The sequence below is a fragment of the Danio rerio genome, chromosome 23 (genome assembly GCF_052040795.2).
Source record: "Danio rerio strain M-AB ecotype USA chromosome 23, GRCz13ab, whole genome shotgun sequence".
Taxonomy (NCBI): Eukaryota; Metazoa; Chordata; class Actinopteri; order Cypriniformes; family Danionidae; genus Danio; species Danio rerio.
In genome coordinates, this window is record NC_141043.1 from 16,988,708 (window position 1) to 17,014,891 (window position 26,184).

The following is a 26,184-nucleotide window of genomic DNA, read 5'->3' on the forward strand; positions in this document are numbered from 1 at the left end:
GTTAATAAATAACTTTGTAATAAGCTGTGAATCTCATTGAGCTTATACTATGATTGACATCTAATCTGAACCCAGTGAATTAGGATCATCGCACACACACACACACGCTCATGCAGTGTCTAGGGGTAAGGCTTTTATTGTTGCACAATGCTGTTTCATGCACTGTAATCATTTCTTGAGCATGAATAATTTAATAGGATGGAATCCCCTTCTCAGCTGCTAATCTGTGCTGGAAAATAAAACCCCACCCACTGTTCCCCACCATGAGCTAAATACACACACCACGCACACAGCAGGGACTAATCTGAACTGAGGAGGGGGGAAACTGGGAAATATAACACTCGCAGAAGAGCCAGAGTGCGATAACCAGCGGAATCAGACTCAGCCGAAGAGGTGGAGAACAAGAACGTGTCACATCTCTGAGTCAAAGAGAAAATCCATGCTGCGAACATCCCATTCACTGAATTATGACATGCCGAGACTCTTTAATATTGTAATAGTCCTCTTAGCAGCTCACGGTGCTTGCTTTTACATTCTGTTGTGTAGCGAGTCACTGGTCTTGCTGTCTAGGTGCACAGAGGAACCAATGTGATAACTAGTTCCTTTGTAATAGTGAGGTACAGAAATTGTAATATTTTAAAAAAAATTATCCTACATGTGTCTATGTAAATGACTAAAAATGCTGTAAGAGAGAGATTTATGATGCGGCACCTGTCAAAAAGTTTGATGGATTGTAGCCCCGCCCCTAAGGCGGGACTTCCGGTCTAAGCCCCGCCCCTTTTATATAAACTTTATAGTTCCGGTAATTAGATTCTTATCGTTTTTATATAAAATAATAATTCCGGTAATTAGATTCTTATCGGTTTAATATAAAATAATAGTTCCGGTAATTAGATTTTTATCAGACTAATTAAATTAATAGTTCCGGTAATTAAATTCTAATCAAACTGAAATAAAATTATTATTATAATAATAACAGAAATTAAATTGAAGGTATTAAAATCCTTATTTAATTATTATATTATAATATAATTAATAAATTATACTAAAACCATCACTTACCCATATGATGTTGTCTCCATGACGGTATGAACATACTGACTGTATGTGATAAGGAAAACGTTAGACAACACCCATCAACTGCTTGTGAAAGATAGATTTATATCAGATGTAGAATATGTATATCTGATTGTATATGTTGGGTGTCACCCACTAAATACTATATTTTGTTAGGTGATAAGGAAAAATGTTGACCGTTAGACAACGCCCTGGCAGATACATCAGGCCGATAGAATGATAAGTTGTTATTTGAACTAATGTTAAATATTGATAAGAAAGCATTGACGCAACATATAACTGATAGAGTATGGGTGTGTCACTACAGATGGTATCAACATACATATGTATATGTATATATAGAGCTAGAAATAGTTTGAGTGTTATGTCAAAGTCATGGCTGGCTTTCAAGTAAACACTAGCACCCCGGGTCAGATTTGGACCGACGATCTCAATACCGACTTAAACGGTAATCCTATAACTATGGAGGAAAATTGGGAAGACCATATGCTGAGAAGGCTGACGATGGCTCCTAGAAAAAGGATCACCAACCTGAAGCTAACAAATTTTCTTCATGAGAATAAACGTTACATGAAAAAAGAGTTTGCTATGCCTAGCGAACGCATTTGTCATTACCTATTTGACAAAAAACAGCGGGTTGTTACCTTGTACACAACGGAATCTGGAGAGCCGCACAGTCTGGATGACCCCTGTCTGATCTTACCAGTTAAAGACTGGTTCTTATTCTACAATCATGTCTGGCCGGATATCCAGAATTCTAAACAGGAGCCGTTGTTTATCGCCGAGTGGGATTCTGAAAAACCGAACAATCGATTTCGAGTGGTTGGAAACAACTGTGAAAAGAATCCTAAAGACTGTATTTTCATATTCTTGTGCGATGACAAGACAAAGCTTCGTGAGCGTTCTGGTATAATACATGCTGATGAGCATAACGAGCGATATGAAATGTTGCTCCCCATCCTCTGGCAAGACGTCGACAAGCTGTCTGAAATTTTTGGCACCATAAATCAATTGTTCAAATGGTGTGACATGAATGATCGATACAAGGATATTAAAGTTCAGCTGTTTCACCCCCAGAGATCTGTGCGCCGAGGGAGGGAACACTCACAACTGTCTCCGCCCATCTACTACGAACATAAAAACCCATAATCAACAAGTGATCACCACAGTACTACAACATGTCTCAACAACTCTCTTCAGAATTTGATATCTTCAAGCCTGAGGATATCAAAGCAATTCCTCCTGATGAAAACGCTTTGCCATGCTTTCCGAAATTCGGAACTTCTGCATTAGATCGCGACTTACCATGCTTTGAGCTATTCAAATCTTCTGAACCGGACAACGATGAAAAAAACTGGCTGGATAAATTTTGCACCGAACTAGGATACCGTAACCTGACATACCTGACCAACAAGTACAAAAAAGATGACGATACAAAGTTTGACGTCACAGATGGATGTTTCTGCAGTTCCGGTTTCAAGATCATAAAAGCGCTGATCGCTGTGCTCATGCAACACATCATCAACGCACAGCTGAAAAAGGAATGTGAGGGTTGTGCTATCGACCACCCTAGTCAGCTGCAACACTCCTGTCTGTTTGAACCCTCAGCATACTACTTCGACTCTCACTTTGCAACACTCGTCAATAAACTGATCAAACCTGAGTTTCACACTGCTGTGTCACAGGCTATGCTTCGTGTTGGCTTAAAGTCACAGGCTCAGACGATCCATGGAACAGCCCTGGGTATTCTACACGAATTGAGGAGCGAACCATTCATCGTTGCAAGACTGGAAGACATCAGAACCAAGATTCTGGACGACTCCTGTGAGAAAATCGTCAGTGACGCTGTCGATTTCTGGCACCGCAGTGGCTAGACCTCAAACCAGCTGAAAACACCACAATGGGAAACACATGTAAACCTAGTAAGATACTTGAAAACTTTTTATTAGAGTACTATAAAAATCAGTTAAATGGTCTTTTATGTAAAGTCATTAATGATTCCACGAATGATGATCGTTTATCACAATCCAAACGTGTGAAGAATTTTAAAAAAGAAATGAATGTTATTAGAAGTATGAATAACTCATGGGACAATATGATTGATGTTTGTGTTAATGGTACCGAACCATGTTGTATTATGATTAAAAGAGTTTTAGATGCTATGTCTGAAGTATCTGATCAGTTTAGAGTCGGTGATGTTCTCTGTATGTCTACCTATGTAGCAGATGTATGCATTTCGTTGATTGCAAAAAATGATGATGATGATATATCTGAAATTGTTGAATCTTTGGTCACTTACATTTTAGATAAAAACATGTCATCGTGTGTCCAATTTCTTTCTTACCTTGACCGTATGTAACCATTTCTGATTTGATGTCATGTATGTTTTCTCGCTTTAAATAAAAAAAGATTCGTACAAACAATGTTTTGCATTATTCTTTGACAACCATCGAAACAGGACCATGTCTGATATAATGAAGAAAGTTTATTACGACCCATCAAGCCCCGGTGCTTTAGGTGGTAAAAAACGTTTAAAAGATGCTGTGTTTAAGGAAACTGGAGTCCGTCTAAGCGATAAACAGGTATCGGGATGGTTGGCCGGGGAAGACGCTTACACTTTACATAAAACAGCACCCATAAAATACAAACGAAATAGAGTTGTGGTATATGGTATGGATACCCAATTTCAAGCCGATCTCGTCGATATGACGGCCTATTCTACAGAAAACGACGGTAATAAATTTATGCTAACTTGTATCGATGTATTCAGCAAGTATGCATGGAGTCGGGTGTTGAAGAATAAGAGTGGAGTCGAAGTTACTAAAGCGTTCGAGTCTATACTCGAAGAGGGTCGTGTCCCACGGAAATTACAGACTGATCAGGGAAAGGAATTTTTCAACAAACATTTTCAAGATCTTATGAAAAAATATGATATTAATCATTTTGCTACGGCTACTGATTTAAAGGCAAGCGTTGTGGAGCGATTTAATAGAACATTAAAAAGTAGAATGTGGCGATTTCTAACGGCCACTAATTCACGCCGTTACATCGATGTCTTACAAGACATTATGACAGGATACAACAACAGTTATCACAAGACTATTAAGATGAGACCCGTTGACGTCTGTAAAGAAAATGAAGCTACAGTGTTTCAAAACTCTTACGGTAACATAAAGATTCAGAAACCAGTGTTCAAATTTAAAGTCGGTGACGTGGTTAGGATTTCTAAAGTGAGAGGCCCCTTTGCCAAAGGTTACGAACAAAACTATACCGAAGAATTTTTTACCGTTTCTGAATGTATTCCACGCCAACCACCCGTCTACAGACTCAAAGATTATGACGGCGATGTTATCGAAGGAGTTTTTTATGAGCAAGAGATACAGAAAATATTTGTAAATAAAAACAAATCGTTCAAAGTGGAAAAGATTTTAGGCGAGAAAAAGCAAGGGAGGTCTACACTTGTTTTAGTGAAATGGTTAGGATGGCCATCGAAATTTAATAGCTATATCGACAAAAAAACCCTGGTAGACTTGCAAAAACCTTAAATTCCACATTTCTTTTCATGGTTATTTATTATTATACAAATCAAGCTATGGACAACAACGGGTTCTACGTTACGCTCCCGTGTAACGCTTCTTTAACCGTTTATCCAGAAAATCGTATATCTAGTTATAAGACTAATTTGTCTAAAACTATACACCTGAAAGGGGACTGGGAAGTAGCGCTCGCTGAAATTGAATATCCTAGAAGTTGGTATAATATTACAGACGATGATGGTATCTTCAACCTAAACATGTACCCTGACCATGATAATGAAGAGAAAAAAAAACTAGAAGAAAATGTACTATCAGATCTACATGGTTTCTATGTTTCCAGGCGTTATCAAATACCCGGAGGATACTATAAGGATATACCGTCTGTGATCAAAATGATAAACGATGCAATCAAACCATCAGGGATATTGTTTTACGATGAATTAAAAAATAAAATTAATCTGATTGCAAAACCTAACATTTTTATAGGTTTCTATGAGAAACTAGGCGCTATATTAGGAGTGAGACCTGAAGAGGGACTAGGTCAAACGGCCTACCATGAAAAAGCTGATTTTACCAGGACCGTCAGCACATATGCACCTCATCAAGCCGACATCAAAGGTGGATTCTACACATTATATGTCTACACCGATATCATCGACTACCAATCAGTCGGTGATTCATACGTACCACTTTTAAGATGCGTACATATAACCGGTGAAAACAACGATATCGTCAGTGTCAGATACGACAAACCGCATTACGCATCGGTCAACAAATCGATCATCACGGACATAAACATAGAAATAAAAGACGATCAAAACCGAGAGGTGAGATTTGCGTACGGTAAAGTTATTGTGAAGCTACATTTTAGACCGGTGAAACAGACGTCTCTTTAAAAATGCCTTATTACAATACACATCACGGGGAAATCAGCGATTATGTCAACTACTACCAAAATCAAGCTGGGGGTGGCCTCCCGGGCTATGCAGGCGGTGGGGTCATGTACGGATCAGGCCTGGGAGGGTTATTTAGAGGTCTGTTTAGAATGGCTGTACCCTTGTTAAAAAAAGGGTTCAACATCGCCAAGCCTCACTTGAAAACGGCTGCAAAAAACATAGCATCGGAGGTAATTTCAAACGTGATTTCAAGAAATCGTGACGAGAGACAACAAGACGGTTCAGGTCTTATGGTCATGGCCCGTAAGAGAATGTCTAAACCACCAGGGGTCAGGAGGCGTGGTCGTGCTATAAAGAAAAAGCGCACCGTCAAGAAAACTTCACTCACACGCAGGAAGCGTAAGAAGACTGTAAGACGAAATACCTTCGCTAAGAGAAACATAAACACCATTTTCTAACATGGCTCTACTCCATCGTATGTCCGGAGAGTGTATTAAGTCAGAGCTTGACTTATTTACAGTACCTTTAACACAGACGGCTATAGAAAAAAATACGTATGTTGAGGTGCCACCTCTATCGGCCATCTCGGATTCGTCGCCTTTGGAGTTTTTTATAGCAGGCTCCGGTGAGGAATACATCGATCTAAATAACACATTGTTGCATCTGAGACTTAAAATCACAAAACCTAATGGTGGTGAAATAGCAGATCCTGCAAAAGTCGCTTTAATCAATTACCCCGCCGCCACCATTTTCTCACAAGTCGACGTGAGTCTCGGAGATCGACTAATCTCTCAAAGCTCAAGCACCCACCCGTACCGATGTATCATCGAGAGTCTCATCAACTACGACAAAGACACGCTGGAATCAACATTCAGCGCCGGTCTCTTCTTCAAAGACACGGCTGGTCATATGGATGTCAAAGACCCCTTAGGTAATAATCAGGGTCTCCTGAAAAGGTCAACATACACAAGCAGGAGTAAGATTGTTGATCTGATGGGGCCTATTCACAGCGATATTTTCTTTCAAGAAAAATTAATGCTCAATGGCGTCGATATAAAAATTCGTATGATCAGAGGTAAAGACGAGTTCTGTCTGATGAGGAGTGATGACGTAGCATATAAATTAAAAATTGTGTCTGCATCACTATTTGTCAAGAAAGTATCAGTCGCACCGAACGTTCGACTGGCCCATGCTCAGGCTTTGCTATCCACCAACGCAAAGTACCCGATTGACAGGGTATGTCTGAAAAATTTCTCCATACCAGAAGGAGCACGAGTTTCAAATCAGGAAAATCTATTTTTGGGGACTTTACCGAAATCAATCGTCTTGGGGATGACCGATAACGATGCATTTACCGGTTCTTATGATAAAAACCCATTTGCGTTCAAACATTACGATTTGGAGTTCCTAGCCATCTACGTCGACGGGCAACAAATTCCGGCTAAACCTCTACAGCCAAATTTTACAGACGGCTCAGTGGTACGAGAATTTTATCAACTCGTAACAGCTACCGGCAGACATCTTAAAAATCATGCACTGTCTATCAGCAGATCTGAATTTGCTAGGGGTTATTCTCTTTATGCATTCAACCTTACACCGGACGAAGACTGCGGTCAACACGTTTCGCTCATAAAGTCTGGAAATATCAGACTCGAAGCCCGTTTCAGACAGCCATTGCCAAATACCATAAACCTCATCATCTACTCAGTGTTTGACAGTATCATCGAGGTGTCTAACCGAAGACAGATTCTGGTTGATTACTATTAATCGGAAATGAACACCATTCAGCTAAACGCTATCATGGACAAAATTACATGTAACACCCATTTTCTCGGAACTCTGGCATCTGATCAACTACCTGAAAGACCGTTAACAAACTTACCATCGATGGTGATTATTAACACACACCATTCAGAACTACCGGGGGAACACTGGCTAGCCGTTTATTTATCGGAAGATGGTGTCGGATGTTTCTTTGACAGTTTCGGTAACAAACCGGACAGTGATGGATTTCCAATAGCTATTAAAAACTTTTTAATGAGAAATAGTACAGTGACAAGATATTCTACAAAACGTGTCCAGGACTTTATGTCAAATGTGTGTGGTCAGCACTGTGTTTTTTTCTTGTATCATATGTCTAGGGGTCGTGACTACAACTATGTGATGAATCTGTATAGTGAAAATTATGTTAAAAATGACAAAATGGTAGAACTTTTTGTGAAAAAACTAAAAGCTAATGTTTGCAGTGATAACATGTATTTGTGTAACCATTGTGTTCAGACCTGTAATTCTTCCATGATGCATAAATGAATTTAATGAGTAATAAAAAACCTTACAATCATCATCTGTTTTGTTGAATTTTATTTCAAGATAGTGATACACAAAACATAAAAAACATGAAACATGTTGACATTAAAAATGCATCCATCGGCTCTTATCACGAATAGGTGAAACAAACATGTCCTCATCTAGTAGCTGTGTCCTTTGCTGATTTTTTCTCTTTTTACGAGTAGTTTTTTTAGTAGACAGAATCTCCTGATCATCGTCAATAGGGTTGTTTTTTAAACTAATAATCTTACTCCGAACTTGTTGGTTTGGTACAGTCGAAAAAGGTATGTTTAATTCCGCGCATGCTTGAAGAAACTCCGTCCACCCTTTAGGTCTTCGCTCATCTCGTACTTGTTGCGGAGCTGTAACGTTGTTTATTAAATCGAGCATGTGTGAACCAGGTATGGTTTTACCCTTAAACACAAACTCACCAGACTCGGACCAGGAGCTGAGATCTTTAGCTTTAGACATTTTGTCTAATATATACTTGCTGTTTTTCACACGTTTTGTCGGAACGTTCTTTAGAACTTCAGACGTCACATCATCTTTTGACTTGTCTTCAGCATGTGTTTCGTCAGAGTTAACTTTATGATCGTCTTCAGGGGTTGGTAGCGATAGCGTTAAAACACTACTCTCACGATCGCCTAGTTTAACAATTGTTAAATATCTGGTTAAGATGTTTGAGTAAAGTTTAACTTTTTCACGTTGATCCAAATCAGTCCTGAGTAAAATATTTCTTATAGCCGTATCAAGATCGTTCTCTACCACCTGTTGAATATTTTCACGAGCGCTTGTTGATTGTATTTTGTCCAGCTGATTCTGTGGTACGAGATACATTTTCTCTGCATACTCCATCCTTCACCCCTGTCTAGAACCGATCAAACTTGAAATAAATGGTATAGCGACGCTTAGGAGCGGTAAAAGAAACCCGCCAGTCTGATTAAAGACCTTTTTCTTAGCCGCAATGTTGATTTTTTTATTAGCGAGGAATTTTATCGCAGCCCTCTTCTTTTTCAATTTTCTGTATTGTTGGTTGTTGATCGGTATGACTCCGTGTAGAATGTTGAGAGCGAGTTCGCAGAGAGCTAAAATGAGATCGTCAGATGCTGACTGGAGAATAAGTCGTCTTTGTTTAGCAGTAGATTTATGTAACATTTTTAATACAGGCAAATGTTTACATAGTCTCGCGGACATGGTTCGTTATCACGATCTTCTTTTTTTCTGGAGATAGACCACCTGACGATCTGAAAACAATCCTGTTCTGAGTCGAAATTGTTCAGGTGTTTTAGCTTTATAGTCGATCATGAGATACCCGAAAGGACTCTTGACGGCATCTTGATAACATTCCATAAAATATTTTGTGTTACCAGGATACATTTGACGCCCCAACACCGCTACTTGATTAGCATCGCGGGGGTTTTTAAACAATATTAAATAATTTGTGTTCAAACTGATGGTTCTGCTGGATTTACCTTGAACAAACAAATTTTGTACGATAAGAATTGCAGAGAGATTACGATGATGAACGTACTGCGTGAAGACTTTTTCAATTTCGGAATTACCGCTTGCTTCTTTCATCATATCGTCAATAATCAACAAGTTTGTTTTATCACGGGGTAGTAGATGATCATCATTCAGACTCTGAGGTATACCTTCAATGAATTTAATGTCATACAATTTAAGCAATTCGTCATACAAAGGTTGCCAACAGTCATACAGGAAAACAACATTATCAATTTTTTTAGAAATCATATTTACAGCATTTTCCAATAGCATTTTTACAAAAAAGGACTTCCCTGAATTGGATGGTCCACTTATGACACATGAAAACGGATGTTGAAGTCTGAAATCAAAATCAACCATTTCACGCATTCCTCTATACACTGAATTAAAAGCCATAAGGCAGAGTTGTGTAGTCGGGTAAAAGTCTTCGCTTGTTATACACCACCTTGAACTTTTTAACGACTGATTTGTTGTGGAGTGTGAGGTGTTTTTTATTCCTGACAATGTTGTCAGCTTGAGCTAAAATGTATCGAGAGTCATCGCCTGATGTAACATACCCATCAACCAGACCAATCAATGTGTCTAATCTTATCGTTTGGGAATTTTTAGCATTCAGAGTTATACCCTTAGCTTTCATGCAGACTTTACCGGAAGCGGTACGGTAACCATACGACTTTGGTCCGCTGGAACAAAACTCGGTAATATAATCACCATCGCCTATTTCATCTGTCAAGTCCCCCAAATAATCACCCAGAGGTGGCATCCAGTCACCGGCCTTGGATACAAAAATAACACTATCTGTGTCAGAGTATAATAAACGATCGCCAAGTTTGTCCATCAATTTGTACAATTCTAACCTCGCCCACGAAGTTGTGTACGCCGCTACGAATACGTTAATGTCACGAATAATGCGATGACTATCTTCGGTAGGGTGAAATTGCACTAGCGCTACATCATCTGAGATGAAGGTAAAATATTTCAATGCATCAGTTTTACCGAAAACAATCGTTGTGAATTCTTCAGGGTCTCGTACAAGTTGCGTAACAGAATGCTGAGACTGCATTGCGAAACGTCCCCAAATCGCATTTAAGATTAGCTTGATTATAGCCCTTTGGGCCGGGTTATGAGTGATCTGTGAAGGGTCAAGTTGAATCCCCTCTCTCTCATAGTATTTGCGGATGTATGTCTCTTTTTCAGAATCAGTGGTAACGTTTGAAGGGTATCCCGATGCTTGTTGTTTTAAACGTAAAAACGTTTTAACGTATTCGCTAAACAACTTGTCCGACCTTTCAGGAAAATGCCAAACTTCGTCGACTTTGACCACGACATACCCTTTCTCAATCGCTTTTAAAAGTTCAACACTGACCCAACACCCACTAAGTGCCCTCTCATCATCCGTATGATTACATCTTGATGTTTGGTTTTCAGCGTGTGCGCATGTTCTGCATAACGGGAACATGAGTTTACCGGCGCATCTGTAAGGGAGGACCGGATGTAGTAATTTTCGGGGCGGATACACAGTTGCCTTAATAAGACCGTAATAATTTTCGATCGGCTGAAAGTCGTTGAAAATTATTTCGGGATGACCTATTGGATACGTCTTTGTACTCATAATAAAGGGATAGAGCGACGTAAAATCCAAATAAGAAATGGTCTCCCCCTCCCCCACTTTGTGATACAACTTATAAGCATTGGTACGACCTCCGAAAAGCGCATCTCTGGGTTTCAGTCTTTCAGGCGCCGAATAAGTGCTCATAAATTCTATCACTGAAGGGTCTGTTTGTTTCATTTTAGACCATTCGCATTCCCAGATAATCTCTACTTTCAAGCCATAAGCGTTTTGTAGAATTTCAATTTTTTCGTCAACTTGACGTCTGAGAACACCAAAGGGTACACCCGACATGGGGTGGAGTTTGTGAGGCTCATAACGGCATTGGTGGGCGTGAAATAGACACCCCAAAAAATCAAGTCCATACCTTGAATCGCCCTGTTCGTAGTAGCCGTCTAAAAAGTATTTACCAATTTGCATTTCACCATGATTCAGAGCATGATGAATGTCAACGTTTCTAGTCTTTTTTAAATACTCCAACCATTCAATCGAGACACTCGAGAATGTCTTATTTTGCCGAATGTAGGCATTATCATGGGTTAGAGCAATAGTGTGGTCTTTCAGATAGTGTGTCTTGAAAATTCCCATACAACAACTAGGAAGAGTTGTGTAACTAAATGGATCGATTTGTGTACACTCTATGAACGATTCTCTGTATGTCATGCATGCTTCACGGAGCAAGACAACATCATTTACACCATATTGACACAGCTGTTCCTTGAAGTCGAAAACCTCCCCTGAAGTAGTAGCGTACCACGCATCGAACTTTGCCTGATCTTTTTCCGATAGGTTTTCGTAACCATAATACTTTTTGTCAGGATAAGGTCCTACGTAGTTCTCATTTTCTAATCTATTGAAATGATGCGGAAAGTAGCCTTTTTCTGTTGTGTTGAGGTTTAATGCTGCCGGCATCTTAGACAGAGCCATCGGTATGAAGGATATGCTATCTATATAGCGTTGCTTAAATGAAACATCGAACATGAAGATTAATTTACAACCTTTCATGATGATGTCCATTTGAAGCCCTGCTTTACAAAAATATTCAAGAATTAGAAAGGAGTCAAATCCGGATGCGTTATGAGCTATGAAACAATAACCTTCGTATTTGGGTTTTCTGAAATGATCAATCATTTTTTTCACACAGTCAGACCCCCCGGCTACAAATCTTTCACCACAAAACGTTATTGCGCAGACAAAATTTGGTACGTGTCTCGCATTTTCATAACGAGTCTCGAAATCGTAAAAGATGTATTTATTCTGAGGGTCTTTGAGTGGTACTGTCTTAATGAAACACTCATGTTCTCCACCCGGGACAAGTTCTTCACGACATGCATCACAACGGTTTGGTGCACATATGTGTTTAGACTTTTTCTTATCGTACCGTCTATTACATTTCTTGCAGTATTTTATAACGTCGCAAGGTACTTTTTCTCCTTCAAGCACAGGTTTCTTATGTGCATCGTAGCAGTAAGAAGATTTGCAGTAGCGCAGACAATCGCTACAATGAATGATTTTTTTAGGATGCTTGTAACATTCGCCGTCGAAGCAGACGTTACAGACGTGTTTACATTGATGATTTCGCACTGATGTGTAGCCCTTATAGCAGAATTCACATACATAACTAGCACCTATGAATGATTTCAAATTGAGAATCATGTAGTAATGTTCGTCTTGTAAATAAAGGTACACCGTTTTGTCATGAGGTTCGTTGTTATTTACGTATGTTTGTAACACACCGTTGTTTGTCCTATAAAAAACAACAATTTTGATGTCTAGCATGTTTTCAAATTTTGCTATGTCGTGAAAACCGACCTTGTCTTGGATAGCAAGACCCACTTTATTGTGTATGATTGATGCACGGTTTTCTAATTCACACTCTGGTAATTGAGGGTCTAGAAAATGAGCTATACAGATAGAGAAACATAATTTGTTTGAAATATTTGTAGGTATAAACAAACTCGTCTTTTTTCTTTTGATTACCTGATCAAACGCCAAATCCGTAAGTTTACGACGAACGCCACCTCCTCCTAGTCTGTTCATTACAACCTCTGCTTCAATCTCAACAGTTTCATTATCTGATAACTTATCATCGCTCTGTAAAATTTTTGCAATTTGATCTGTAAAAAGATTAACGTCGTAATTATTACCCGGTGTTAAAACTGCATTTACATCCGATTTCAGGGTGGGTGTTCGAAGGCATAAATTGATGACGCTACCATCACCGCCAATCTGTCTAGCGAATGACACAATGTCATCCATGGTATCGTGTAAACGTATGTGGTACGATGCTAAATCCTGAGATCTTATTTCACTCATATTCAATGTCCTACGCAACGATACACTATTGAAACGAGGCCTTGGTAAAACATGATATTCGTTTACATTACCGCCATCTCTCAACAATGTTTCAATGTCTATCTGTCTTGTTGGCCTATGCCTTAAAGGCTCCGCAACATTTGAGGTTGATGGTTGTTCATCATCGACATTTGACTGGTGTGTTGATTCAATATCAGTCCTACCGTGTGTTGCATGGCTAGTTGAATGACTGTCGTCGTCATCATCATCATCATCATCAAAACCATCATCTGTCAGTTGGCTGTTAACAGAAGCAGAAGCAGTAGTTTCCTGAGTGACTGCACCACCGCTCTGTTCACTGTTTAAAAAAGATTCAACATCTTCAGGCAAATTTAAATTCAATTCCTGTTCTATATACATTTCCAAATCATCCAGATTTGTAATTTGTGAAATAGGAATATTGTTAAATGTTATGTCTCTAGAATTTGGATACATATCAATCATATGCTGAAGAGATGCAAATATGTCTTCATCTCTGTCTGCATCCATTTCGACACCTCTTTGCAGTCTAACAGATAGAGTTTGGTCTGGTTGAATATTGTATGTATCATCTGTACGATTTTCATCATCCATTGTAATTTTTGATTTATTTTATTATTATTTTACAAATATTTTTGTTAATGTTTATTTTATTTCAGACTTTTATGTTTAAATTAGTTTTATTGGTTTTTTTAGAATTATTTTGTTTTGTTATTAGATTTATTTTATTGTTTAACTTTTTTCTTCTGTATTTTATTTATTGTTTTATTTACATTTATCGTTTATTTGATTGCTTAAGTTTTCATTTTATTTATATTTGTTGTTTATTTTAGGATTAATATTTGTTGTGTTTATACAATTCAATCTTTATTTATACATATTTAACCATGTTATTAGAAATGGATGTGTGTCAATAATAGGAATACAATTATGAAGTAATGTATATGATTAGCTAGAATAAAACACAATGAAATATTTTATTACATCAATTTTAAAAGTTCAAACACTAAGTTCACAATAAAAACAAACTCCAAGGAATACAAATTTAATATAAATCAACAGCAAAAGTTAAAAAACTAAACAGCTGAGTCAATTTAAAGTTCATCAAAATGTTAAACTGAATTAAAATACATCGGTATTACATCAAATTTAAACTCATACACTAAACAAATGAGTAAGTTCACAATAAAACAATCACAATTGAATAAACATTTAATATAGATCAACAGTTAAACATTTAAGGCAATTTGGAGTACATCAAAATGTTAAGCAGAATAAAACTTGAAAATGGTTTTGTATTACATCAAAAGTTAAAACACTACCAGTTAAATCAATTTAAAGTACATCAAAATGTAAAGTTGAATCAAAATACATTTGTATTACATCAATTTTAAAAGCTCAAACACTAAACAAATGACTACGTTCATAATAAAAAGAAAGGCAAAGGAGTACAAATTGAATATAGAGCAACATCTAAAGTTAAAACACTAAACAACTAAAGTCGATTAAAATTAGAAACGTAAGACAATTATAGCATTTATCAGAGTATAAAATATGGACTTTTAAGTAGTACAATGATGAATGATCGTACAGATGATGAGAATATTTATTTTAGGAATTATTCATCCATCAATGAATGCCTAATAAAAATGAGTAGTTTCGTTATTAACCGATGCCCCCGTTCACTTTTACCCATCAATTGTTGAAGCTCCCCAATTTTTTCATCCATACGTCGCTGTTGCTCAGACAAGAAATCCTTGACATTTTCTATCACACGCTGCTGCTGGCCTATAGAATCCGCTAGAGCATTAATTTTTACCTCATATCTGTCTAGATATTCACGAATCAGACAATAAGCAGGCGACTCGTAAAAGTCTTTGATATTCCTCTGTTTGCTGACGCTACCGGCCTCCTGATTCTGCTGGGGGCGCTGTGGTCTTTCGACGTCTTCCGCGTCTTCTTCTTCTTCTTCTTCTTCTTCTTCTTCTACGGGTGCTTGAAAGGGATAAATCGGCTGATGTGCGCCTCCCTGAGTTGATTCATGATGACCGCTGTTGGAAGCACCTTGTTCGCACCATGGATCTGTAATAAAATGAAATCAAAATATTGTTTAGTATTGAACGATAAATAATACTTAACAATAAAATAATATTCATTTGTTTTCATTCAACAGTAATTATGTTTATTATATTCTCATTATATTGTCATAATCAATTAAATAAATGGAACACTAACCTTCAGATAAATTAAAATTAATAGCAGAAGGATTTGGTTCTGATGGACTGGCATAAGGACTTAGTGGGCTAGCAAGAGGTGTCCATGGATCTGTGTGTGTGAAAATATGAAAATAATAGCGTTACGCCTGTTATTAAGTGATTGAAACAAACAAACAAAAATAGGTTATTACCTGATTCTGCGTCTTCATCATCATCCTCATCGGTATCGTATTCTTCTTGCACAGGTGTTTCAGAAATTTTTTGCCTTTTATTTACATATGGTGTGTAAACAATTCTTGGTCTCTTAGGGGCAGAAGTCCCCGGCGCTGGATCAAACTTTTCTTCTCTCAATGATTCTTGTTGCCCCGCAATCTTTTCTTCTTCTTCTTCTTCCACCGTCAAGTCGATAACTTCAATTTTCGCTAAAATAGGAGAATGACAAAAATAAATAATACATCTTATTACTCATTCCTACGGTAAACAATAGTGATCCCACATCCGTCAGTGCTGTGGCCTATGCATAGCGCATTCGACCGGTAATCGAGCCTTGTCGCATCAGACGGTTCGAATCCAGTAAACAACAAAAAATTTAATTTATTTTAAATAAAAAGCATACCTTTTTGCGTTTGATTATCAAACATGTGAGTCGAAGAGGCTATAAGAAAAAGAGAAACGTAAGTAACAATAATGATAAAATAAAAAACTATTGTCTACATATCTTCAAAACAATAAATATAATTATGGAATAATACTTACAAATATGATTGATGGCATCAAATGCCTCACTTTCGGAAGGATTTATTTCTGTAAGACATAAGCTGATAGAATGAAAATATATCAAACACTGGTTAATGAGGTAGTATACAAACCACTAGGCAGATGAAAATATATCAATTTCTACTCACGCAATTCCATATCTTCTTCAAAAGTGACAGAGTTGACCCTCTTCAGAAGTTCCACTCGTTATGACACCGTAACTGCGGATTCAAGTTTACTGTGAATAAGGGCTGTATAGGGGGGCCTTTTTATGGCAAATGTCGAGAGGCGTTGTCGTATGTTTAAAAGGTGGTTCGAACGATAAGGGGGCACCCAAAAAATTAAATAACCTGAGCACGTCAATATTATACTTTGATTATATGAAACTATATACAATCTAATAGATAATAATAAAACGTAACGACACAAAATATTCATGTAATGTCTTTAATCTTGGTGAAAAACACAAATGAACTTGGTGTAATGCTTTAGTGTAGATATTTGATATAATTATAAAAACAAAACTCTTTCAATATTTTGACTGTTTAAAATTTATACCATACATTATTTCATACTCAGGATAACTATCGTTTTGATAGATTATAATAAAACATATATTTTATTTAGATATGTGTGTGTGAATGAAAATTTAAAAATTATAAATATTGTTGTATTACATTTGTATTCATATTCTATATAAATGTATGAATGATAAAAAATAATAATTCGTTGATGTGATAGAATATTTACATCTCATATTTTAACATTTTCGTTTATAATATATAATTAACATAGTCTCTGTTATTACCAATATTAAAAATACTTATAATAAATAACATTAAATTAGTATACAATTTTTTGTTAAAAGTTAATACAATAAAACGTTGTATTTACAACTTTTCTTTCAAAGTTACTGCGTTAACCAACAAATATATTATTTTCGACAATAAAATATAATAAAGAATGACAAGTACATATTTCATAGTGTGACCAATAGATGGTGCTAGATAGCCTTGTATGAACTCTGTATGTTTTCGTAATATGCTACACACCCTGTTTCGTGGAAAAATACTAGTCATTTATCATAAACAACAATATGCGACGAGTCAACAGTCGAACGCGCTTTTTTCTTATCGAGTAAACCATACATGGGTTGTGACTTGTGACATTTCATATTAGCATCAAAATTACAAGACTCTTTAAAAAGTTTAATATTCCTGTAATATAAGACGTTATTGAAACAAAATATGAATCTTTTCATGTATAAAATTTAACGCTTTAAAACTATACATTACACTTTAGGAATGTATCTATTACTGTTCAGTACGATTTAAATGATTTTAATTAATGTTTAAACATATAAAGATTGATAGTGGTTATTAAGTGAACTGTCAAATATGATTGAAAATTACTCTTGACCTTAAATTTATAAGTGCATTGATATGTAATACAACTAAAATCGAATATCATATTTTAGTTTTTCAAAAACAAAACAAAAATAGTTGTGTATATAAATATATATATATATATATATATATATATATATATATTTACATTTACATTTAGTCATTTAGCAGACGCTTTTATCCAAAGCGACTTACAAATGAGGACAAGGAAGCAATTTACACAACTAAGAGCAACAATGAATAAGTACTAAAGGCAAGTTTCAGGTCTGTAAAGTCTAAGAAGGGAAGTGTTAGTAGTTTTTTTTTTTTTTTTTTTTTTTTTTTTTTTTTTTTGTACAGTTAGTGTGATATTCAAATAGGCAATTGCAGATTAGGAAGTGAAGTGGAGACTAAATAGTTGAGTTTTTAGTCGTTTCTTGAAAATAGCGAGTGACTCTGCTGTTCTGATGCAGTTAGGGAGTTCATTCCACCAACTGGGCAGATTGAGCGTGAGCGTTCGCGAAAGTGATTTTTTCCCTCTTTGGGATGGAACCACGAGGCGACGTTCATTCACAGAACGCAAGTTTCTGGAGGGCACATAGATCTGCAGAAGTGAGAGCAGATAAGAAGGTGCTAGGCCAGAAGTCACTTTGTAGGCAAACATCAGAGTTTTGAATTTGATGCGAGCAGCAACTGGCAGCCAGTGCAAACGGACTAGCAGCGGAGTGACATGTGCTCGTTTAGGTTCATTGAAGACAACTCGTGCTGCTGCATTCTGGAGCAGTTGAAGAGGCTTGATAGAGTTAGCTGGAAGCCCAGCTAGTAGAGAGTTGCAGTAATCCAGTTTGGAGAGAACAAGAGCTTGAACAAGGAGTTGAGCTGCATGTTCAGATAAGAAGGGTCGGATCTTCCTGATGTTATAGAGTGCAAATCTGCACGATCGAGCAGTTCTAGAAATGTGGTCAGAGAAGTTTAGTTGGTCATCAATCGTTACTCCAAGGCTTTTCACCATTTTGGATGCAGTAATGGTTGCCCCATCCATCTGGATTGAAAAGTTATGGTGTAGAGTCGGGTTGGCAGAAACTACAAGCATTTCCGTTTTTGCGAGGTTCAGCTGAAGATGATGATCTTTCATCCAGTGTGAAATATCCAACAGGCAGGCTGAGATACGAGCTGGAACCGAGGGATCATCAGGATGAAAAGAGAGGTATAGCTGGGTATCATCAGCATAGCAGTGGTAGGAGAATCCATGTCTCTGGATGACTGGTCCTAGAGATGATGTGTAGATGGAGAAGAGAAGTGGCCCAAGAACAGAGCCTTGAGGTACCCCAGTGTTTAGATGCTGTAGGTTGGACACCTCTCCCCTCCAAGACACCCTGAATGACCTGTCAGAGAGGTAAGATCTGAACCATTGTATAACAGTGCCCGCAACGCCCAGTGACTCAAGCGTAGATAGCAGGATCTGGTGGTTGACAGTGTCAAAAGCAGCTGACAAGTCCAGCAAAATGAGGACTGATGATTTAGAGTCTGCTTTAGCCAGTCTGAGATCCTCCACGACCGAGAGCAGGGCAGTCTCAGTTGAGTGGCCTTTCTTAAAGCCGGATTGCTTGTTGTCCATGAGATTGTTTTGAGTAAGAAAGTCCAGGACTTGATTGAACACTACTTTCTCCAGAATCTTGGCCATGAATGGAAGCAGGGATACTGGTCTGTAGTTTTCAAGTAGCGTATGGTCCAGGTTGGGTTTCTTTAGCAGTGGGGTTACCCTAGCCTGCTTAAATGTAGTGGGGAATAAACCAGAGTCAAGAGATGTGTTAATTATGTGAGTCAGTGTTGGTATGACTGCAGGAGAGATGGCTTGCAAGAGATGAGAGGGAATGGGATCGAGTGGACAGGTGGTTGCATGGCTAGATAGCACAAGTTTGGACACCTCAGACTCAGAGAGCTGAGAAAAAGAGGTGAGTGTGTGTGGTGTTGGTGTTGTATCTTGCGTGTTTGTTGTAGGTGCAGCAAATTGAGCACTGATTTTTGCAGTTTTGGTGCAAAAGAATGTAGCAAAGTCATCAGTAGTAAGTGTGGAGGATGCGGGGGGAGGAGGAGGATAGAGGAGGGAGGAAAATGTTTTAAAAAGTAGGCGAGGATTAGTGGCATTGTTGATTTTCAGACGGTAATACGTCTGCTTTGCAGAAGTAACCTCAGCTGAGAAAGAGGACAGAAGAGTTTGGTATGTTAAGAGATGTGCAGGATTTTTAGTTTTCCGCCAAATTCTCTCCGCAGCCCGAAGTTTTGAGCGATGCTCACGGAGAGCATCCGAGAGCCAGGGTGCAGGAGGACTGGCACGGGCTGGCCTGGATGCAAGAGGACATAATCGGTCTAGACATGATGCTAGTGTGGAGCAGAGTGTATTAGTGGCACTGTTCGAATCAAGTGCAGTGAGTTTGCGAGATGGAGGAAGAGAGTCTGAAACAATGGTGGATAGTCTATTGGGTGAGAGAGATCGTAGGTTTCTGCGAAAGGTAACCAGTGTAGGAGTGTGTGGCGGCTCAGGAGTAATGTGGATGTTGAGAGACAGAAGGAAATGATCAGATATTTGTAGTGGAGTTACTATTGTTTGATCAGTGAAGCAGTGTCGTGTGTAAATAAGGTCTAGCTGATTACCTGATTTGTGGGTAGCAGAAGTAGGTGCTCTTTTTAGGTCAAAAGAGGCAAGCAAAGTCTGAAAGTCTGCAGCTTGCGGTTTGTCAACGTAAATGTTGAAGTCACCTAGCACCAATAAGGGAGTGGCAAAATTAGAAAAAGATGAGAGAAGAACATCCAGTTCATCTAGGAAGTGACCTAATTTACCTGGTGGGCGGTAGATGACAACCACATTTATGTAGAAGGGGTGGATAATGGTGACTGCATGGAATTCAAAGGAGCTGATTGTTGGCAGGGACGGTATCAGAGTAAATTTCCATTCTTTGGAAATTAGTAGTCCAGTCCCACCCCCTCTCCCTGTCTGACGAGGAGTGTGGGAAAAAGAGAAATTAGCAGAAAGAGTAGCATGTGTAGCAGTGTCCTCCGGCCTCAACCAGGTCTCAGTTAGAGCCATGAGATTATAGTCAGAATATGTAGCTATGGAGGTAATAAAATCAGCCTTGTTAACAGCTGATTGACAATTCCAGAGGCCCACGGAGAGAGAGAGTTGTGAAATAGTAGATACATGTATTGAACGAAGGTTGTGAGGATTACGCCTGCAGCGCACCTCCCATGTTTTGCGAATGTTAGTAACAACAGGAATTAGAAAACACATAATAAAAGTGCACTGACAACAAAAAATAAGTGTAAAGTAAAACAATAAAGTAAAGTACTCAAGTGCTTTGTCGGTGTCTTTGCTCGGTGGAGTCGCGCAGGTAGAGTCGATGGTCTTTACCCTCGTCGGTCTTCACACGAGGCGGTCTTCACACGAGGCTGCCGCGACCGCTGCCGCGGTGAACTAGTTGTTTATATAACCCCAAAGCACTAGCTGATTGAATTCAGCTGGACACGCCTCGAGAGTCAAAACAAGGGCCGAAACTGAGGCGGACGACGCGAAACCGCGTCTGCGTTCGCTACACAAGCTCTTATAGTAACCAAGGAAACAGTGGCTAAACAACTTCTAGTATTATACACAACTGAAAGCAAGTTTAAATGTCCTACAACTTTACACAAACAGCTGGAAACAAGTCCTCAAACCATACACAACAACTGAAACAAATCTTAAATGTACTTACAGGCTGCTGGTCTAGATGCTGATAAAGTGCTTCTCCTGCCGACTAATGCTAGTGTGCTCACTATATAGTGGTTACCTGGCGTTTATACACGCCTCCCGAGTCAAAACAAGGGCCGAAACTGAGGCGGACGACGCGAAACCGCGTCTGCGTTCGCTACACAAGCTCTTATAGTAACCAAGGAAACAGTGGCTAAACAACTTCTAGTATTATACACAACTGAAAGCAAGTTTAAATGTCCTACAACTTTACACAAACAGCTGGAAACAAGTCCTCAAACCATACACAACAACTGAAACAAATCTTAAATGTACTTACAGGCTGCTGGTCTAGATGCTGATAAAGTGCTTCTCCTTTATATATATATGTATACACACACAGACACACACACACACACACATACACATACACTTATTTGTGTAAATATGATATATAAATGTTAAACAAAAACAAATTTTAATCTTATTACCGTTTGATCTTTATGTTATATTGTATTCAGTAATAATAGGGTTATACCTAATAAACACAAAACCGTATGTTAAACATCTTATTACTTATTGATTGTTTATTATATTATATATTTTATTGTTTTTATTATATAATAAACAATAATATTAATGATATACGTATGTTAAGCATAAAAACACATGTTAATTATCTTATTACAGATTGAATGTTATATTATATTGTTTGTATTATATAATAATCAATAATATTAATGTTATACATATGTTAAACATAAAAACACATGTTAATTATCTTACTTTCTATTGAACATCATGGTGAAACCCTACACTATAAAGTAATAATAATAATATTAATACTAATATTAATACTATTAATAATAAATTAGCTGATGTATATTTTATTTATTGTGTGCTTTAAGCCTTAATGAAAAATGATCATGAGGCCACTCTCACTCTTCTCCCTGCAGGCTTATTATCACACACACACACACACGCACACACACACACACACACAGACACAGACACACACACACACACACACACACACACACACACACGCACGCACGCACACAGGCACGTATGCACACACACACACACGCACGCACACGGACACACACACACACACATACACACACACACACACACACACATATATATACAGTTGACTGCATGTTAATAGTTTATTAATTATAATATAATATAATATGATATAATATAATATAATATAATAATATAATAATATAATGATATAATATAATATAATAATGTAATACTATAGTATAATAGAATAATAATGATATATAATATAAAATAATTAAATGTAATATAAATAATAATATAATAATATATTATAATATAAGTTAATAACATTTTAATTTTATATAATTTAATATGATATAATATAATGCATAATTTTATTTAATAAAATATTAATTTTATACAACTTAATATAATATAATATAATTTGATGTAATATAATAAATATAATTTACATCACTAATTAAATATTAAATAATGCTTCTAATAACAGTAATTGAATTACCAATATTATTATAATAATAATTTTATTTCAGTTTGATAAAAATCTAATTACCGGAACTATTATTTTATATTAAACCGATAAGAATCTAATTACCGGAATTATTATTTTATATTAAAACGATAAGAATCTAATTACCGGAACTATAAAGTTTATATAAAAGGGGCGGGGCTTAGACCGGAAGTCCCGCCTTAGGGGCGGGGCTACAATCCATCAAACTTTTTGACAGGTGCCGCATCATAAATCTCTCTCTGCTGTATTATGCATTCCAGGCCAGTAGGGGGCAATGTTACTTTGAATGCGCTGTAGTTGTATATGTACTATGGACATGGGCTGCGTTTCAGTTCACTTTTAGGCACGTATTTGCAAACTTTCTTTCCCATGTTCACCATCACCATTTTGAAGTTCCACTTCATGAAGTGAATGAGAGAAGTTTAGATGGACATACCCTCAATCCCTTGATTTTGACCGAGTTTGCTTTAATGTAAGTAATGTAATGTGTATTTATATAGCACATTTATCGTGTACGGTCATACACCCAAAGCGCTTCACAATTATTAGAGGGGGTCTTTCCACACCACCACCAGTGTGCAGCATCCACTTGGATGATGCGACAGCAGCCGCAGCACAATGGAGCCAGTACACCCACCACACACCAGCTATTGGTGGATACAGTTATAGAGCCAACTCGGTGGATGGGGATGATTGAGAGGCCATGATTATAAGGGCCGATGGAGGAAATAAGGCCAGGTCTTTACGAAAAGTGCCATGAGATTTTTAATAACCACAGAGAGTCAGGACCTAGGTATAACGTCTCATCCGAAAAAAGGTGCCAACTGACAGTTTGGTGTTCCCTATATTTCTTATTGTGGCATTAGAACTCATACAGACCCCCTGCCCCCTACTGGCCTCACTAACCCCAATTCCCGCGATTAGTTACTTTAAAAAAAATTAGTAAACCCGTTGCCTTATAAGTAACAAGTTGATTTTACTTGAAGTCAGTAAATCAATTTTACTTTTATAATTATGCAAATACAATTACCGGCCACTTTATTAGGTACACCTGTCCAACTGCTTGTTAGCACAGATTTCTAATCAGCCAACCACATGGCAGCAACTCAATGCATATAGGCATGTAGACATGAGCTGCGTCTCAAATAGCACACTATGCACTCATGCACTATGTACTTATGCACTTACACACTCAACAGCAGAGTATATGTGTGTAGTGTGTCCCAAATGGAGCACTAATGTTTTTTACTAAGCGGAAATATAAACCGTTTCCTTGATGACGTTTGACGGTCGCCAAATCAGTAAAAAACATGACCTATCAAATAATACCTGCCGTGACTGTAACCGCAGTCACCATCGGGAGGGGCTATAATTACTCTTGTATTAGAATTTTCCTTTCACTATCCAAAATAAATAAAGTTATCCAACATGTGCGCCTGAAAGCTCCGCCCATTCCGCTACGTGAGCAAACCTGCGGGAGTGCTTGAAGTGTCCATCATTACACACTTTATTTTACCGGTCAAATGAGTTCATCATCTGGGTAATTAAAGTGCACTTATTATTTTTAAAGTTTTTAGTGTAAACGCACTACTTACACTATTTATACTACAAAATCGCGTAGAATAGTGCACAAGTATATGATTTGGGACGCAGCTTTGGTCAAGACGATTTGCTGCACTTCAAATCAAGCATCAGAATGAGGAAGAAAGGTGATTTAAGTGTCTGAAAGTGGCAAGGTTGCCAGACAGGCCGGTTTGAGTATTTCAGAAACTGCTGATTTACTGATATCTTCACGCACAACCATCTCTAGGGTTTACAAATAAGCCAGACAGGTTTCAGCTGAGAAAAAGGCAACAGTAACTCAAATAACCGCTCTTTACAACCAAGGTATTCAGAAGAGCATCTTTGAATGCACAACATGTCCAACCTTGAGGCGGATGGGCTACAGCAACAGAAAACCACACTGGCTGCCATTCCTGTTAGCTAAGATCAGGAAACTGAGGCTACAATTCACACAGGCTCACCAAAATTGAACAATAGAAGATTAGAAAAACTGCTGAATCTCGATTTCTGCTGCAACATTCGGATAGTGGGGTCAGGATTTGGCATCAACAACATGAAAGCATGGATCCATCCTACCTTGTATTAACAGTTCAGGCTGGTGGTGGTGGTGTAATGGTGTGGGGTATATTGTCTTGACACAGTTCGGGCTCATTAGTACCAACTGAGCATCGTGTCAACGCCACAACCTACCTGAGTATTGACACTGACCATGTCCATCTCTTTATGACCACAGTGTACCCATCTTCTGATGGTTACTTTCATCGGAATAACACACCAAGTTATAAAGCTTGAATAATCTCAGACTTGTTTTTTGAACATGACATTGAGTTCACTGTAGATCTTAATCCATTAGAGCACCTTTGGGATGTGGTGAAATGGGAGATTCGCCAAATCTGCAGCAACTGCGTGATGCTATCATGTCAATATGGACCAAAATCTCTGAGCAATATTTCCTGTACCTTTATTAATTAGGATTAACGTGGTTCTGAAAGCTAAGAAAGGTTCGACCCAGTACTAGTAAGGTAGAACTATAATGAAGCGGCTGGTGAGTATAGATTGTATACATAATAATAATTATAAGGTAACAAATTTACTCTCTTTTTTCTTATGATCAGGTCCCCGAGGTACCCCCATAGCTTTCTGAATAGAACAAGTGATGCTTAAAATGGGTGGAGGAAGCGGCTGACATTTTTGAAAGCATGAGCATCACTCCAGGAAAATAGAAGATGGGCAAAGAGGCTAGATGTGGGTGCAACTACAGATGCGTAGTTAGGTTTTTCTTAGGGTCAAACACTGAACACATTATGAAATGCAATTTGTTCATGTTCTGACAGCACATGTTTGGTTTTACTATATCAGTAATGTGCTTACCGAGTTTGGTCTTTTAAAAACAGTTTCAATGCATTGAGCCCTGGTTTAATGGCATTTCATTCTACAAAAGAAAACAGTGAATTACTTTATAAATACTTCAAATATAGCAAGTAGTTAGGTGTTTTATAAAATGCCAACGCTATCACACATCAATTCATATGTTTTGGACTTAGTGACTAATTTTTATGAATTTGCACGATCTCATTAGTACATTTTTGTATGATTTCTTCATTCCAAAATGACAGTTGAGTTTAGGGGTGGGGTTTGGTGCCAAGCCTCCTTTTAAAAATTGTACACTTTCTTATAACTGAGCTGACAAAATGAAAAATAGTTCCTTATGAGATCA

The 26,184-nt window shown here is 37.7% G+C and overlaps 4 protein-coding genes across 43 annotated transcripts in view; 1 reads left to right on the plus strand and 3 right to left on the minus strand.

The window, feature by feature from the left end:
- Positions 1 to 26,184, minus strand: part of sulf2b (sulfatase 2b) — a 544,470-nt gene that overhangs the window by 86,600 nt on the left and 431,686 nt on the right. For 4 of the 38 annotated variants that reach the window (XR_015522632.1, XM_087305148.1, XM_087305167.1 and 1 more), the window contains exon 1: positions 13,469 to 13,602. The gene's annotated coding sequence lies outside the window, so the exon portion shown is untranslated. 38 annotated transcript variants of the gene reach the window in all.
- LOC147831263 (uncharacterized) overlaps positions 1 to 26,184 on the plus strand; it is a 353,683-nt gene that overhangs the window by 54,911 nt on the left and 272,588 nt on the right. The window lies entirely within an intron of this gene.
- Positions 13,469 to 16,626, minus strand: LOC101882499 (uncharacterized). 2 transcript variants are annotated; one of them, XM_087306759.1, is made up of 7 exons: positions 16,405 to 16,544; positions 16,256 to 16,303; positions 16,116 to 16,154; positions 15,691 to 15,921; positions 15,519 to 15,608; positions 15,103 to 15,365; positions 13,469 to 13,602 (listed from the first exon to the last, which is right to left on the minus strand). In XM_087306759.1, the coding sequence occupies exons 1-7, from the start codon at positions 16,412 to 16,414 to the stop codon at positions 13,600 to 13,602; spliced, it is 684 nt and encodes a 227-aa protein (XP_087162885.1). In that variant the 5' UTR covers positions 16,415 to 16,544; the 3' UTR covers positions 13,469 to 13,599. The 2 variants fall into 2 exon arrangements, with proteins under 2 accessions (XP_087162885.1, XP_087162884.1); XM_087306758.1 differs by lacking the exon at positions 13,469 to 13,602 and having other exon boundaries at positions 14,308 to 15,365; positions 16,405 to 16,626.
- Positions 17,812 to 21,741, minus strand: LOC141380595 (uncharacterized). Of its 2 annotated transcripts, none has more exons than XM_087306692.1 (2): positions 21,185 to 21,741; positions 17,812 to 21,070 (listed from the first exon to the last, which is right to left on the minus strand). In XM_087306692.1, exon 2 carries the CDS (start codon positions 20,927 to 20,929, stop codon positions 18,032 to 18,034), a length of 2,898 nt encoding a protein of 965 aa, XP_087162818.1. In that variant the 5' UTR covers positions 20,930 to 21,070; positions 21,185 to 21,741; the 3' UTR covers positions 17,812 to 18,031. The 2 variants fall into 2 exon arrangements, with proteins under 2 accessions (XP_087162818.1, XP_087162817.1); XM_087306691.1 differs by lacking the exon at positions 21,185 to 21,741 and having other exon boundaries at positions 17,964 to 20,400; positions 20,482 to 20,948.

What these genes read in the sequence shown, in the direction of transcription:
- LOC101882499 (XM_087306758.1), bottom strand. An exon ending in TGATAATCAAACGCAAAAAG is followed by an intron (nt 15,922 to 16,115) that starts GTATGCTTTTTA and finishes CTCCTATTTTAG; the next exon opens with CGAAAATTGAAGTTATCGAC. An exon ending in TAATTTTAATTTATCTGAAG is followed by an intron (nt 15,366 to 15,518) that starts GTTAGTGTTCCA and finishes ATTTTATTACAG; the next exon opens with ATCCATGGTGCGAACAAGGT.
- LOC141380595 (XM_087306692.1), bottom strand. Translation starts at nt 20,929, where the DNA reads ATGTGTTTTCTAATTCCTGTTGTTACTAACATTCGCAAAACATGGGAG.